The sequence below is a fragment of the Pelobates fuscus genome, chromosome 1 (genome assembly GCF_036172605.1).
Source record: "Pelobates fuscus isolate aPelFus1 chromosome 1, aPelFus1.pri, whole genome shotgun sequence".
NCBI classification, from domain to species: Eukaryota; Metazoa; Chordata; class Amphibia; order Anura; family Pelobatidae; genus Pelobates; species Pelobates fuscus.
This window is the reverse complement of record NC_086317.1, coordinates 438,269,154-438,287,047: the sequence shown is the minus strand read 5'-3', so window position 1 is coordinate 438,287,047 and position 17,894 is coordinate 438,269,154. Positions and strand designations below refer to the sequence as shown.

General features: G+C 38.7%; 1 protein-coding gene across 2 annotated transcripts in view; it reads right to left on the bottom strand.

Annotated features, from left to right (window-relative positions):
* The window catches only part of ATP8A2 (ATPase phospholipid transporting 8A2), a 673,473-nt gene that overhangs the window by 473,324 nt on the left and 182,255 nt on the right, over window positions 1–17,894 (bottom strand). For both annotated transcript variants that reach the window (XM_063429614.1, XM_063429623.1), the window contains exons 14-17: window positions 16,988–17,076; window positions 14,521–14,565; window positions 6,871–6,943; window positions 981–1,086 (exon numbers count right to left, since the gene is read on the bottom strand). In XM_063429614.1, the coding sequence (XP_063285684.1) occupies window positions 981–1,086; window positions 6,871–6,943; window positions 14,521–14,565; window positions 16,988–17,076 (313 nt within the window). The remainder of the gene's footprint in view (window positions 1–980; window positions 1,087–6,870; window positions 6,944–14,520; window positions 14,566–16,987; window positions 17,077–17,894) is intronic.

Genomic DNA, 17,894 nt, shown 5'->3' with positions numbered 1-17,894 from the left:
CAGTTTCACTGCTTGATTCTCTGTCATTTAGGAGTTAAATCACTTTATTTATGCAGCCATAGTCACACCTCCCTTTATCTATCCCTTTATACACGTCACCCTACATTTACTGTAATAGAGATCTAATGTTTAATTTAGCTAGCATTTCTTATCATCTGCTCTGTTAATTGAACTTTAATCACACACAGGAGGATCCTACAGGCTCTAACAGGCTATTAACAGAGCAGGCGATAACAACTTCTAAAGTAAACACACTGAGCAGTTACACCTGATTGAAAATGAAACAATTTTCAACTATGGTGTGTGATATTATTGCTCAAATATATTATTATATTTTCTTAACTGCCCTGACATCTTTTAAGCTATTTGCAAAAGGAGACCTTTACATAGGGTATATATAGGGGTATATACGGGTATTTTATTCTATACTCTTATATATGGTAATCATATTGCAGACATTTAAACAGACATAATTTAGAAACACATCATCATAGTTACAATACTGACAGAGGGACACACAGAGGTAGTGGTATAATCAGATACCTTTCATGTTAATTTTATTTGTGATCCAAATAACAGTTAGAGGGACATTCTATGCACCATGAAGTAGTTATGGTGGTAGGACACTGCCCATGCAACAATTGGTATGAGAAATTTGTCAAACTTTCAGAATAGGGCTTTAAAGCAGAGACTGGCTTCACTTTAGAGCTCTGCGTTGTGTACTACACCTCCTGTCTATCAGCACGTACAGCATACCAATGGGCAGGGACTTAGATATACTGGGAGAGGGCGGCACCAATTATCAGGTTTAGCAAATTTATGGTGCCTATAGTGTCCCTATAGTGTCCCTTTAATTTATTTTTAATTTTTTTTTTAAATGAACATCACAGGAGAACACGTCACTGATAATATGCATTGAGAAGTACTGTTCTAGTCAACTTTCTGAAAAAGAAATTAAGGACAAAGTTGCACATTCGGACCTGGTGAAGAAGCTTGGTAGATGAATGTATCTCCGTCCTTTTCAGGCACCACAGTGTGACACACAGCTAATAAAGTCAGGAATTCCTGGATCACCAATGCTGAAGGCTGAAAATTAACAAAAGAATATTAAGTATAGTCCCCATGCCTTGTGTGTTAACCTACCCTCACCCTGTGTGTGATCAGTCCTTCTTAATTCCCCTCTTACTAAGTGTGTTATCATTCTTCTACATGGAATTCATTTGGCTTAAATTGTTGCTAATGGAACAATTTCAAGTTGGACATCAGTGGACATAGCTCCTCTGACATAGGTCTATTTCTCTTAATTTGTTTATTAACATTCGGCAATGGAAAAGATTGTGTAAAATCACAGATACCTTTGAGCAGGAAAATGCACAGGCGTTTACTTAGCTATATGCCTGCTGCATAGCTCTTCTAATTATCAATTTACATCCAGAAAGGCAAGTGAACAATACATCCTGTAGGACGCAATTTTGGTTCAGAATGTTACTAATGTCGGTGCTTAGTGAATCTTCCGAAACATACTTTATATTCGAATCAAAGGTAAAAGCACTAATTTCAGTCCAGGCACCGAATGCATCAGGTCAATTGGTGCTCCTGTATGTATCTATGTGTGTGATTGTATAGGTCTATGTATCTCTGTTTGTGTGATTGTATAGGTCTATGTTAATCTGCGTCTGTGATTGGATAGATCTTTGTATCTCTGCGTGTGTGATTAGATAGGTCTATGTTAATCTGCGTCTGTGATTGGATAGGTCTATGTATCTCTGCATGTGTGATTGGATAGGTCTATGTATCTCTGCGTGTGTGATTGGATAGGTCTATGTATCTCTGCATGTGTGATTGGATAGGTCTATGTATCTCTGCATGTGTGATTGGATAGGTCTATGTATCTCTGCATGTGTGATTGGATAGGTCTATGAATCTCTGCGTGTGTGATTGGATAGGTCTATGTATCTCTGCATGTGTGATTGAATAGGTCTATGTATCTCTGCATGTGTGATTGGATAGGTCTATGTATCTCTGCGTGTGTGATTGGAAAGGTCTATATATCTCTGCGTGTGTGATTGGATAGGTCTATGTATCTCTGCTTGTGTGATTGGATAGATCTATGTTTTTCTGCATGTGTGATTGGCTTGATCGTTGCCTTTTTGCATGTATGACTGGCTATACACTGAATGAGGTTTATTTATCTCAATGTGTAAACGTACCACACAAGTACATCAAAAGATATGTGACATCATAACGATGTACAGTTCACTACTCTTATATACTGAAACAGTACTAAGTCAATATTCCTTCGTTATTTAAATTGTATGCTCTGTATGTCTACAAATCTATCATAACACCAGAATTCAGAGATCAACTTGGGTAATCAATAGAAAAATATTGGGCCTCACTTGGAAGCAAAGTCCTAATGGGGCACACTAATCATTTTATTCTGTTTGTTTTCTACATGTAATTGTTTAGTGAATAAAACCTGTATTATTTATTTTTGTGAGGATCATTGCATGAGAACAATACACGCACTGGGTTGATCTTTATAACTCCTGTTATCATGTCTAATATGGTGAGTTTTGATCTCCGCAAAGTGATCCTTAGGGACCTCTTAAGTGGTAACTGTACTATTTATGGAAACATAAAGTTCATTTTCACTACATAACTTGTACACGGGTTCGATTTACATAAATTAATGTCTACAGAAGTCAATTTTGATCTGGACTCAGTAGAGTGCCCAAGAAAATTACAAAGTGCAGATTGGTAGGAATTTCCATGGGGGTCTCATCATCTTAATTTCCATTGATTTTAAAGATGAGAACGCGTCCCAGGTGTAGATATGGTGAAAGGCAATCAATGCATTTTACTTTCATAACTGCAAAGTCCTAATGTGGTACACTACTCATGCGCCACATTAGGACTTTGCAGTTATGAAAGCATTTCAAAAATTCAAAAGCCCAATCCTATCATTTGGCATTTTAAATATGAATCTCGAAGGGATTGGAAGCCAGTAGTGGGCTTCAGAAAGTGGAGCACCATTTAAGGAGAACAGGAAACATTATGAATATTATAGCAGCATTGTGGACACTCTGGAGCTCAGAAAAGTGAAGAGGAAAAACAGCAACCATATAAAAATTGTGGAACTTGTTATGTGAAATTAGGGGAGTTAAATGGGAGTTAGATCTGGCTACAAAATTAATAACATAAAAAAGAAATGTAGAGTAAAAGTATGGTTACTTTATAAATCGTGGTTTTATTTATGCTACGTGTAAAGCTGGGTAGTAGACCAAGAAGAAAGAAGAGAAGGGTTTGAGGATTTGTAGTGAAAGTTTAACCAGTTCCTTAATGTTTGTGTCTTCTACTACATTTCTGCCTATAATCATCAGTTAGGTCCATAACATGTTCCTTTAATTTGCCACCGCTGCTTACACCTTCTAAAATTTTAACTACTTACATTGTGCATTAGTACTCATTATACTGAACAATACTCACCTCTTGAATGGATCGCACATGAGTTAACTGACCCACAGGCTATAACTGAGCCAAAAATATAAAGCAGCCCCCTTTGCTGAAAAGGAACAGTTTACTCAGCTTGCTTCCAAAATCTTGTAACACTTCACTTGGTCATACTGAGCTAGTAAGAGCTCAACAAGTATAAAGTATCTGGCATTTTTCGTGCCAAATACTTGTGCTGTAACTTTGTTACCTAGATAGAAAGCTATGTCTGTGAATAAGGCCATAGATAACACAAGAGAAATATGTTATGACACAAGCTGGGAATGTCCCCAAGCTGTCAAAATTGCCTCTAGTTGAAAGTATCAGATTCCAAAGGAATGGGTTGACAAGATAGCAGACAGCCTGCCGAGGCACAGTGGGATGTGATTGTCTCTCTGCTTCTCATATGTTTATGCATCATATGTAACCTTATATATCTAGTCAGTTTAATCAAAAAAGGAATGTTTTAAATGTCATTTATCCAAACTGTGTGTTGTTGTTCAGCGAACAGCAGCCATTTAATTAGTATGATCATAAATCACTACGCTGTTCATTTCTGTCAAAAGTAATTATCTGGCCAGAGGTTTCCAGCTTAGTTTCTCTGAGATATGCGCACACTATACTGATTTCTGGTACGATCATACTAGCAACTAGAGAAAACACAGATTGCCAATATATTAAAAAATATTTTATGAAATTAACTACCGTATTTTTCCATGTATAAAACAATGTTTTTTTTCTAAAAAAAAATTTAGTATAAAATTGGAGGTCATCTTATACACGGAATGTCACTGCAGGGATTAAAAACAAACACTTGTGCGCGGGGCCCAAGCCAAGATGGCGTCTGCCGCATTTTAGTGTGCTACAGCCCACACACATACCTGGTCTCCCTCCTGCAGATCCACTTCTGAATACTGTGGCAAGGAGGAAGAGGTCCCTATATGCGTGGGAGCTGCAGCAAACATCAGCACTTACCACCAACAGAGCTCCAGAGACAAGCCACACCATAAATGAGCAGCCATATTAAGGATTGCTCTACCTCAGGTAGGTCTTGCTTTCTGATTTATATTTATGGGGGAGGAATAGGGGATCAGGGAGCAGAGGGAATACTGCAGTGATGTCCCAGCATGCTCTCACACCACCTGCTCTATTGTGGGAGCTGTAGTCTACCAGCATGCACAATGGAGCCATTAACTTCACAGAATACCGTAGCTCGGGGGAGGCATGAGAATCAGTGTGTTGTTCTCCTCAGAAGTCACTTCTAAAATATCAAAGTTGTTCTATTTGATGTTTAAAATATTTATTTCTTAATTTTGGGCTCAAAAATACATGGAGGCGTCTTATACATGGGGGTGTCTTATACACGGAAAAATACGGCATTTGCTCTGTAAAGACCTATGATAAAACTTGAGTTTTAATCTAATGTGACGGGTCGCCGGGAGTAGGACCTCGGATCGGCACTTTGTTTTTGCTTCTTGACATTTTTTGAGCTGTAATGGGTGCAGGCGAACTCCCTGTTGGCCGCTCTTACTATATGGACAATTAATGTTTCACGCTCTGCCGTTATCGGCATTATTTAACATGCGGCAATGACGTCATCATGTTATTGGCCAGCGCTTCCTCCTCTCTTACAACCAATGGTTATAGCTTTGCACTGCTCAGCAAGTGATGTTAATTTTGTTAACTGCAAATTAATGGTCTTTGAATTACTTTAGCTACCTAGAAATATGTGTGATTTGTTCTGTAGTGTAATGCTTGATAAAGGCTCTAGAGCACAGCCGAAATATTGCTTTATGAAAAGTTTACTCACTATAATTCATCAAAGAGCACAAGAATCTGTTTGTATTCTATGACAAAAATTTAACACAATGAAAAACATCATGGCACATTTGTCAACGCCATATGTAATGTCCAATAGAATTAGAATGTTACTTCTAGATATGATGCATAACTTGAATAAAAATCTAACAAACACTTCTCTATAGAAACTCAAATCAAACATCTGCAAGTTACACATACGTTAGCTGCAACAAGGAAGGGCATTAATGCTCCTTGGTAAACATTATGTTATAATGATTATCAGCATTTACAGAGTGCCAACATATTCCGCAGCGCTTTACAATTATAGAATGGCGAAAATTAATGTACAAAAATGAACAAGTAATTAATGTACAAAAACAGACAGAGACAAGAGGTGAAAAAGGTCCTGCTCAAACGAGCTCCCTGCTCCAATTATTTTCATTCTGAATACAAACTGCATCTCAAGGTGGCCAAAGCTGGCATCCTTAGTACGCAAAAAGTAGTGAACGTACCATGGATATAAATACTAAAAATATCAGCAAGTGTGTGTTCTAATATTGTGTTAATAAATAATGGGATTCTTTTACAGTAATAAGAGAGAGCTGTGTGTGTTTAGCAAAGCTCTGGTGTAGACTAGAAGATCCAGTGGCTCAAATGTGAAAAAATGGATCCTCTGAGTATAAATGCAAATATTTGCCCAATAAATATTATGTCAATGAGCCGTTTTGGTCATTACTACTAGTACACTGATTTCATTCCCTTGTGCAATTCACGTGTGAGATATGGGACGCTGAACAGAGAGATATACTCTAGCTGGAAATGGTGTCATAGAACGAAGATAAGGTTAAATGTGGGCTTGTTTCGTGCAATCAATCAGGCCTACTAAGCACCATGCCTCCACCTCCATTATTACTCTTTGTGTTTTCGTGAGCGAATGAAATGAACGTAAATTTAACCAAACTTAATACATACATACATACTTAAGTCAAATCAGTTAGAGACTTTAATATTTAGTCTACTGAGTAATGTAATGTTAAATTAAAAACACTGTATCACAATTGCCATAGCTTACCACGGGTCATTGCCTCCCTTACATTAAGGCACCCTATTAAAACCCAGAACAACTGAGCCTCCAATGCTCAGTTTTTCTGGGTTATTTGAAGTGGACATTTGGCTGCATATTTGTTTCGGATCTCCTGGTACCTGATCCTTGACCTGTCTCTACGCTGCTGAACATTCCAGCCTCGATATTTAACCTTCGGAGCAGTTCGACTGTGCTATTTGTCTTGCCCTTCCGATTTGTTTTCATTGGACTCTTTGCCCTCCCTTTTCCTCTGTAAGTGATGACTTTTAAGTTTCACGTCAATCAACCACTTGACAACCATATCGATCGTACACCCTATATTCATGCTAAACATACTTTTTGATTTGTTCAATCTATGGAAAACTTGAGTTTTTCAGCACAATTCAAAAATACATTTGGTCTCATGTAATGAAAATATAGCATTGAAAAAAAACTAACATTTATGAAATTATTTGTTAATTACAAGTCGATAGAAGAGTACAGTAAATACTTACATTGTCACTTTCAATATTTTGAAACAGTTTAGGATCATCAAAGTCACATGATTCGCTGGTAGTAGGCAGTTGGCTACAATATAAAACCAAACATGAATTATACGTTATGGTCTTGTCATAACCGATCTATTATTGTTGTAAATCCAAGATCACATACAAAAACAACAGACAACATATATAATCAAACAGCAAAACTGCTCACAGCTACAAACTCTCGACTCTTAATATTGTTGGATAAACTTTTCAAATGATTTCATATTTTTGGATAATTTTTTTAAATGGTTTAATATGACAAATATTTAAATTGTAATATTATTATACTATTAGTAATATTTTGATTTACTGATCTATTTTTTTATATATGAAATATTAAGTGAAATGTAAAAAATCTTTTAAAATTATTTTAAATATGTTATCCACAAATATAAAATCACTTGGAAAACTTAACCAAGAATATTAAAATAAGGCTTGAGTGAGATTGGGACAACAAACTACTTGAATCGTTCTGCAAGTCTTCCCACCCCTGGTTAATGATGATGGGAGCTAGTCTTGAATAAATTCAATGACCTCGCCATGAAAACACCATATTTTCTTTTAAAAAATGACTTTAACATTGTATATATTTATTTGCTTATTTTACAATATTTCATATCGTCAGTTAAGAAATATTTGCAAATTGTGGATCGCTTTTTTTTTTTTTTTGCCAATTCTTTCTACAGGTGGTGCAAACTGCCATCATCTTCACCTAGATTATAAACATGTTTTTGAATATTCTCAAAGTTTCTTATAAACAAAATGCTGTAGCACAGCAGTCTGATTTTTTTTAACTACTGCATATTTTTGGAAATGTATGTTATCGAATTTACAATCCACAATTAAAACACAGCTCCTTGCATCTTCATCAATTACATATCAATGAACTGGTTATGGTGCTAGGAAGCTTTCTACATATCAATGAAATGGTTATGGTGCTAGGAAGCTTTCTACATATCAATGAAATGGTTATGGTGCTAGGCAGCTTTCTACATATCAATGAAATGGATATGGTGCTAGGAAGCTTTCTACATATCAATGAAATGGTTATGGTGCTAGGAAGCTTTCTACATATCAATGAAATGGATATGGTGCTAGAAAGCTTTCTACATATCAATGAAATGGTTATGGTGCTAGGAAGCTTTCTACATATCAATGAAATGGTTATCGTGCTAGGAAGCTTTCTACATATCAATGAAATGGCTGTGGTGCTAGGCAGCTTTCTACATATCAATGAAATGGTTATGGTGCTAGGCAGCTTTCTACATATCAATGAAATGGTTATGGTGCTAGGAAGCTTTCTACATATCAATGAAATGGTTATGGTGCTAGGAAGCTTTCTACATATCAATGAAATGGCTGTGGTGCTAGGAAGCTTTCTACATATCAATGAAATGGTTATGGTGCTAGGAAGCTTTCTACATATCAATGAAATGGCTATGGTGCTAGGCAGCTTTCTACATATCAATGAAATGGTTATGGTGCTAGGAAGCTTTCTACATATCAATGAAATGGTTATGGTGCTAGGAAGCTTTCTACATATCAATGAAATGGTTATGGTGCTAGGAAGCTTTCCCTGAAAATGTAATATTTAAATTCTCATCCTTGTCACAACTTTTAGCTTCATTTCTGCTGTCCCACCTCCTTTTCCACTGATGTCATAAGGGAAGTATAATTTCCCCACTGGGCTGTCCATGTGTTTGTACAGTGTGTGCGCTCACAGCCTGCTGTCGTTGTGCTGTAACCACACATTCCCAAAGCAGAACTCTCAGCCAGACCCAGGCTAAGTTCTGTGCAATCAGCTGGGCAGGAAAAAAATGATGTTTGATTTTCTGCTCAACAAAGTGGAGAAGACTGACCTGTTCATTCATTATTATTAGACAGCTCAATGGGGAAGGTAGACATCCGCGTATGAAATCAGTAGGAAGGGGAGTAGAGTTCAGGTGCCACAGATGGAGTTAAAAATCATAGAAATGTCAAATATTTAAAGGTTAATTATCATCTACAACTTTCTAACACCATAGTCGTTATATTAATAAGCTGTATTGGTTTGTACTTGGCATTCATAATTAGTTTGTTTTTATTTTTTTATTAATTGGGGATATGCCCACAACAATGCTCCTAAATTATATCATAAACTCCCTAGACTGCTGTTACCCTGCTAAACTGTAGCTATTGATCAGTCTCTCACACTACTTCATCATACAATCCGAATATCTAAATTTACTGATCTATAGTAAATGTGCTCTGTTTGACCTATTAAAACATGTTTTGGTAATTGGTGAAAAACCTTTAATCCACTGGAAAGTGATGTAATTTGTGTGGTAGAAGGTTAAAACATGGTGAATTAATTCCTTAAATTGTGAATTGTATCCATTTTTTTATATAGTTTTATGGATAGAACATCCTGTTCTAATCTCACAGTTGTTCCTAATAGTCATCAGAATGAAAGAAAACCTAAAATCAACAAAAGACAAAACATCAATACACTACGTTTACAACTCAACCACAATCTAAACACATCCCGTGTTAGGGCACTCTCTACCACTTCCTATCCTGGAATCAATTTCCAGTCCAGCTAAATGGGCTGGTTCACGAGCAAGTTTCCTTCTTTCTGTATACTACTGAATTCTTCTAAAAATGTCTCCATAACGTAATGGGTTAGGTAATTATCTATATAAAAAAAAAAAAAAGGCAAGGTCATTTCAGTCTCATAACAAACATATTTTTATATTTATTCCTCATTTCCTTTAATCTAAAATATGCATTTTCCAAGCACTTTTTCTGAACGTATTAGTTGAATCTATGCTCTTCTGGGAATCAGCCAGTAATAGCCTACAGGATATACAAATCAGAGCATTTGGCCAAATTTTGAATGGTTGGCTACGACTCTGGCTGAAACAAATCACTTTGCCAGACTGTTAGAAAAAACTTAACGTGATCGCTGCATGTAATTTGTGCCTCTCAAGATTAGTTTCTGCATATTTGTAGTAATATATATTCTTTGCTCATAGTATATACATAGAGCTTATATTTGTCATTGATGAGAAGGTAGAACAAGTACTGCCATCTGCTTATACTGGTTTGAAAATCGTCAACATGAATAAGACATTTAGCAAATAGAACACAGTGCGATCCTTTCAGCTCTCAATGAAGGCTTTAGGATGGTTTGAAATGGAATATTTGTAGCCAACGTTTAAATATGGAGTCATTGACCGCTTATTACAATATGACCTATGTTCTGTTTACGGACATGCCAAGAAAGGTTTCGACCCATCTATTAATGATCAAGACTGCACTCACTCCACTGGCTTTTTGGAATGTTGAATCTGAGGCTTTAGGTAGCATTTATAATAAACATTTATATCTATTTTTTTAATTTGCATCAATGGTCAAAAAGCAGAGTTCTGCCAAAGTATGCCAATTGGACTGTATAAGAAAAAAATAAATTAAAATATATATAATGGAACCACTTAAGGAAGCACATTATCTCAAAGCACTATTTGTTTACATTGTGCCTACACAGTTCAAATCAAGTGTTTATATAGAAAATGCACACTATAAACTAGAATCTGAATGTTAATTCTATGTTTTGCCTGCCAAGCAGGGTCCAAACACTTTCCTCTGTTATACTGTGTAGGGCATTCTGGCAATGGATTAAGGAAAAAAAAATAAGTGTGTGTGTGAAATATAAATAAAAAGATTAAAGCAGTTTTGCTATACAAACATATGAAATACCCAGGACTTAAGAATTTCACAAAGTAGCTAATTTGGAAATGGAAGAAACAAGATTGTCTAATACTTGGATTTTAGGCAAGAATAAAAACGGTGACTCATACCTCAAATAGGTCAGATAAGAACATTTTACAAAGGACTAATGGGGTAGACTGCATATAGCACGTCTTACTCAATTTATTTTATTTGTTAATACAAATACCCTCTAAATAACTATTCCAGAGTGACAAGTGACTTAAACACTTATTGTACCTTAAATAAAATGCATATATGTTCCTCTGGTATTATTATCTTACTTTCACACATTTGTGCAGCCAGAAAAGGACTTGGAAATATATTTTTGCTTATATCTTAAGGTGAAAACAAAGATGGTAGAAGATAGGGAAGACCAAAGAGGCTAGAAACAAAGTAAAAGAATACAGGCAAGTGAAACAATCTAAATCCCTATCTTAAAAGGACTCTACAGGTACCCAGACCACTTCATCACAATGACACGGTCAGGGTGCCATGTCTGTCTTTTCAAAGCTTCTGCTGGTATAACCAGGTTTACCGATTTAAAGGGACACTCCAGGCATCCAGACCACTTCTGCCCATTGGAGTGATCTGGGTGCCAACTCCCACTACCCTTAACCCTGCAAGTGGAATTATTGCAGTTTTCATAAACTGCAATATTTACCTTGAAGGGTTAAGTCCTCCTCTAGTGGATGTCTACTAGACAGCCACTAGAGGAGAGCTCCGTGTTCATAGAACACGAAAAGTGTGCTATAGCGTTGCTGGACGTCGTCACGCTATGTGAGGACCTCCAGCGTCGCTGAAATCTCCATAGGAAAGCAGTGGAAGCATTATTCAATGCTTTCCTATGGGGAGGTCTAATGTGCGTGCGCGGCATTGCCACGCATGCGCATTAGGTCTCCCCCGCCGCTGGCCGCGCATGCTTAATAGGTCTCCCTCCGCCAGATGACGTCAGCGGGGGAGACGCGTGGGTGGACCCTGACCCAGCGCCAAGGGACTTCGGCGCTGGATATAGGTAAGTCAAAGAAGGAGTTTTAACCCCTTCAGCAACATGGGATGGGGGGTGGGAGGGAGAGGGGACCTGCAGTACCAGGAAAATGATCCAAGCCCTATGAGCCCTTTTTATATTGTGGCTCTTTAATTTAGTAGCCACGCCTTCAAATCGTTTGAATTTGAACGTTTCAGCGGCCCATGACATCACTGACGTGAAAAGGGGAAGAGCTACAGCGACCAGCATCGGAACTGCTGGGGAGAGAGGGAGGACCTCGAGGATGGTCTCCCTCCATATGGAAGAGGTCCTCAGGCTGAGTCCCAGCCTGGCAACACATCACAGGTACCCGGACACCTGTCCATTAGCAGGAGTATACAACAGACAAGAGGTCACCCATTGAGACTGGAAGAAAGATGTTTCCTCTTACTGCAGAGGAAAGGGCTCTTTACACTAAGAACAATAAAGATGTGGAACTCTCTGCCTAAAGAGGTTGTGTTATCAGATTCTACAGATTTAAAAAAAAAAAGACTTGGATTTATTTTTTGCATGAACATAATATTCAAGGATATGTTTGATTCGTATGTGAACAGGTTGCTGATTCACGGTGAAATCTGATTGCTTTTGCTGAGTCAAGCAGGAATGTTTTCTCTTTATGTGGCATTATTGGAAATGGGTTTAATTGGGTTTTTTGCCTTTTTGGATCAACAGCATAAAAGAATGGTTTTCAAGGTTGAACTTTGATTGACTTTCGTCTTTTTTTTCAAGAAAAAGGATTCTTGCACACTAACCCAAATCTCTGTGCATATGTAAATAACTGGAGTTTTTTTGTATCACTCCAATGTCATTAAAACTTAAGCTCACCTGCAACATCAAGCCAAACCTCTTAGGTGAGTCCTACACTAACAACTCACCTGGCTGCTTTCAGTTAAAAGGTAACATTTCAAATAAGACAGAGAGGGGTATTTTTCTGAACTTCTACACAATGAATAACCCATGCTGAAAACAACAGGGTAAATTGTTAGTGTAGGACTCACCCAACAGGTTTCGTGCTGATGTTACACGTGGATGGCCATTGGAGTGATACTTTAAAAACCTCCAGTTATTTAAATGTGCATAGAGATTTGGGATAATGCCCAAGTAGCATTTTTCTTTGTTTTTTATTGTATTATTGGGGCTGATGTGTACTGTAATCATTGCTACTGTCCAGGAGTAGTGGGAGTTTGAGTGCAGGGTTTAATTTTGTATGTATGTATTTGCTTCTTTATTAAGGGTTAATAAGTGTGTGGGGGTTTAGAACTATACCCCTCTCTGTCTCATTAGAGAATTTGCTTTTTAGATAAAAGCGGCCAGGTGAATTGCTAGTGTAGGACTCACCTAAGAGGTTCTGTTTTGACGTGGCACATGAGCTTACACATAATGGCCATTGGATTGATACTTTAAACCTCCAGTTATTTAACCCCTTAAGGACACATGACATGTGTGACATGTCATGATTCCCTTTTATTCCAGAAGTTTGGTCCTTAAGGGGTTAAATGTGCATAGGGATTTGGGTCAGTATGCTAGTAACTCTTTTCTTTGTTTTTTTTCTTGTATAAATGTAACTATTTGTATATTAGAAGACCTGTCCAAATTATTTAACTACAAAAATTCCCATAGACATTAACCACTTTTAACTGGTGTCTGTTGTTGATGAATAATATGGAAAGTTTTAGAACAGTATTGAGTCATTTGGAAAGCTTATTAAATTGAGGCCTTGGTCCCATAATCCAATATGGCCAACAGACTACATGATATATGGGCTCCATATCGGCAGAGCACAATTTATCACAGCACACATTTTAAAGAAATGTTGACATGGAGTTTTTAGTTACAGTTATATATTATAGTTATATGAATAAAATACTCAAATTGAATGTCAAACCAGATGACTGACTGTCCAATATAGGTGGTCAAGCAATAAAAATAAACATGCTGCACGTGCATAGAGACTAAAGGAATGGTAAATTGAAAATATTTAAAATTCACAACGGCTCATGACAAATTACTTTTTATCCCCAACTGACCCCTAAACTAATGCTATTGATAACAATTTCAAAAACTCTGCCAAACCACATGACTGATGATGAACCAATGGAGCTGACCAAGTATGCAAGTATGAACAAAGCACATGCTTAGATATTGTATCCAATGAAGTAAACTAGAAAGATTTCAAATTCAAAATGGCTGCTGACATTTGATCACGTGATCAAATGTGGCAACACTATTGCTGCTGAGTAATAGTATACTTAACAATTGGAAATATAATATAATAGATAACTAAAGGCAAAGTTATACAATTCTAGGACACCTTAATGGTAACTGGCTTGTGGCAGCTGCATTGATATGTTTTTTTTTTATAGGCATTTGAAAAAAAGTGTCATGATAATAGAAACATAGAAACATAGAATGTGACGGCAGATAAGAACCATTCGGCCCATCTAGTCTGCCCAATTTTCTAAATACTTTCATTAGTCCCTGGCCTTATCTTATAGTTAGGACAGCCTTATGCCTATCCCACGCATGCTTAAACTCCTTTACTGTGTTAACCTCTACCACTTCAGCTGGAAGGCTATTCCATGCATCCACTACCCTCTCAGTAAAGTAATACTTCCTGATATTATTTTTAAACCTTTGTCCCTCTAATTTAAGACTATGTCCTCTTGTTGTGGTAGTTTTTCTTCTTTTAAATATAGTCTCCTCCTGTCAACTGTGTTTTAAATATAACAATATTCAGTACAAAAACATTAGGTTCCCCAGCATCTTTGTTGCGTGCCTACCTAACGATGTAATCTTACCCACCAGACCCATTGCATATTGGGAATATCTTAAATCATATTTACCTGAAATCTTCAGAGGAACGTTCTCTTTCAAATTCTGGAAAATGTCTTCCAGATGTCAGATATAAAGAAAAAAATAACAATGGTAAAAACTGTCAAATGTATACAGGTTAATCTTTGTTTAAATATATTGCAAGTTATAAGAAGACAGCTCAGTAAATATATTAACTATAGGAATAGTTTTTCATTTAATTTTGAATAGCACAACTTTACTAGAGTTTTATCATTGTCCTCACTGTAACAGTAGAGATTTGTAAAGTCAAGGATGGCTAAAATTCTCATTTAAAACCAATACAGTTTAACATCATTCTCACATTTCAAGCTACACGTTAATAATAAAAATATTACTTTACACTTAGTATGTAAAGGGAACTATCACTATTATATTTACTTACATAGAAGAAGAGATTTAAAAAAAATATATATATCCTCTTTATTTGCAATGTTTGCCCTGTCTTTGCCTTGTTTGGACTGATTTATTCGCTAAGTCTTTAATAAAAATTTCAAAGAAAACAGGATCTCGTGTAAGTTTAAAAACACATTATACAGTGATTTTCAGAATTTTTAACTATGCAAATTCCAGAGAAGTGACAATCCCCCCTTAAAACTTGCCAATATGGGGGGGGCGGAGCTAGCAACGGACCCGACCTGACGCCTCTCTAGAGAGCTCCGACATAAACCAATGATAAACGGGCAATTTAACCCATAAAAACCACAGCAAACAGGCTGGCACCTACCCAGGAGGTGGACACAGTATCGGTGAACTCCTGCAGCGCGCACACCAGACAGTGTGGCCCAATATGGCGCACCCGGATGAGGACTTCCATGCCAAGCTGGACAGAGGAGCCATGCTGGGAGCAGTGCCGAAGGTACGACCTACCCCACCTGCTGGCCAAGAACCAATTACCAAAGACATGCTGCAATCCATGCTAACGGAGCTGCGCTCCAATATAGCAGCCGACATAGCACAATTTAAAGAGACAGTGAATGGGGCACTCACACGGCTCACAGTCCTAGAGGCTACTTCCAGCAGCCAGGAATCCAGACTCCCCAAAGTGGAGCAGAGACTTGAGGAGTTCCACCTGGCCCAGAGAAGCATGGAAACCAGGGTTGACACTCTGGAAGACCAGACACAACCTTAAACTGAGGGGAATCCCTGACACAGTGAGTACGAAGGAAATGGCGCACTACATAAGGGGACTCACCTCCACCCTGCTACCGACCAAACAGGCAAAGGCACTTAAATTGGACGGCATGTTCAGGCTACCAACACCAAAAAACGTCCCCCACACCGCCACGGCGGACCTTATTCTCCGCTTTCAAACCATGCAAGACAAAGCCTTAATATCTTCAGCAGTGAGGGGGAAAACCCCCATCCAATTCGAAGGCTCATCCCTGTTAATATTTCCTGACCTAACCAAAAAGACACTACTCTGGCGCAGATCTATGAAACCCCTTCTCCGCATCCTAAGAGACCAGAATGTGACCTACCGCTGGGGAAACGCTAGACAACTCACACTTACTCACCAGGGAGGCACCTACAGGGCCAAGAACCCACAAGAACTGGAGGCTGCAATGCGCAGCCTGAAACTACTACCTGAACAGGACACATCGACCTCCCGTCTTTGCAACATGGATCCATCTAAGATCCCAGATTTTACACCAAGGTCAACCTCTGGCCACCCGCCTGGATCCCCGGTAACTTGACTGACCTGTGACACATAGTCCGGCTGCAGGAGATATCTCCACTAACAAGCCGGAAGGACTGTACGAGACCGCAGGGGTATGCTGACGAACTGCATACTGAACGCCTCATAACTCTCTAGTACTATGTTCATTTTATTTGTTAAACAGTTATCCGTTGCCGAGCTCCTACTTATCCAAAATCACCCTTCATACCTCTTTTACAAACTTTGCTAACTCAATGGGGAAATGAATCACCCCGACTAGGACGCTATCCTGATAACTCTACTCAGAGGGTATGCGACACTCGAGAGACCCTCCCCCCGCCACACACACCCTTGACAGTACGGAACATATGTGCCATAGTTGTATGGTGGGAGGGAGCTACCTTGTACCTAGAGTACGATTTACATTTTGTTGAACGCTACCTGTTAGACCCGCATGCCTACAAATACATAAAAACCTCACACCACTCCGTATTTATTCATGCATAATGTCTAAATAATATGCTTGTTTTCATGTATACCAATGTGATAAAAAGATCATTTGTTGCATACTCACGAGTGGAGTGCGGCAAAAATAAAGAATTGGAAAAAAAAACTTGCCAATATGCAGATTGCTCCTAATTTTAAATTAATTAATCAGTAAGACTATCTTATTCAAAACACAATACTTTAAAAGCGTTAATTATTATTAAGTTGGTATTTTAAGGTCCACCTAAGCGATCAGAAAACGTACACATGAGATTTAAGCAGCTGAACAACATTGAACATTGAAATCAGCATACCCGTAGGTGATTCCGCCAATGCTGCATTTTTTAAAGTTCATTATATTGCAAGTTAAAGTTCCCGTTTTGTCAGAAAATAAGTATTTCACCTAAAGAAGGAAAGAGACAAGGATCAATTCACAGTGAGGACTTCTTCAAAACTCTTCCAGATTCTAAGTACTGTATAATAACCTTTAGAGCAAGGATGTCAAACTCCCATGCGACCCACAATGAATTTTATTGCTGCCCAGTCAATCAGGGGGGCGCAAAAATCAGAATGATTTTTGCGACTCCCTCTACCCTGTCACTGCCCCCTCTACCTGGTACTATGCCTTGTCACAGCCCCCCTACCCATGCCACTGTCCCCTACCCTGTCAAACCCCCCTTACCCTGCCAAAGCCCCCCTTAACCTGCTACAACCCCCCTCGACCCTGTCACTGCCCGACTACCCTGCCACAGCCCCCCTCTACCCAGTCACTGCCCTACCCTGTCACAGCCCCCCTACTCTGTCACAGCCTCCCCTAACTTGGTCACAGCCCCCCTTACCCTGTAACAGCCCACTTTACCCTGTCACAGCTCCCCTTACCCTCTCCAGCCTCTCACTCTATCACAGCCCCCCCAACCCTATCACAGCCCTGCTCAACCCTGTCAGCACCCTCCACCACCTTGCCACCACCTTGTCACAGCCGCCCACCCCTTAACCTTGTCACAGCTCCTCCTACCCTCTCCCTCCCCCTAACCCTGCCACATCCCCCCTCAATCTTGTCACAGTCCCCCTTCAGCTTGTCACAGCCTCCCTACCCTGTCATAATCCCCCTTCCACAGCTCCTCCACCCTGCAACAGCTCCACCTACCCTGTCACAGCCCCATCCACCATGTCACAGCCCCCTACACACCCTGTCAACAGGCTCACAGCCACCCTAATCCT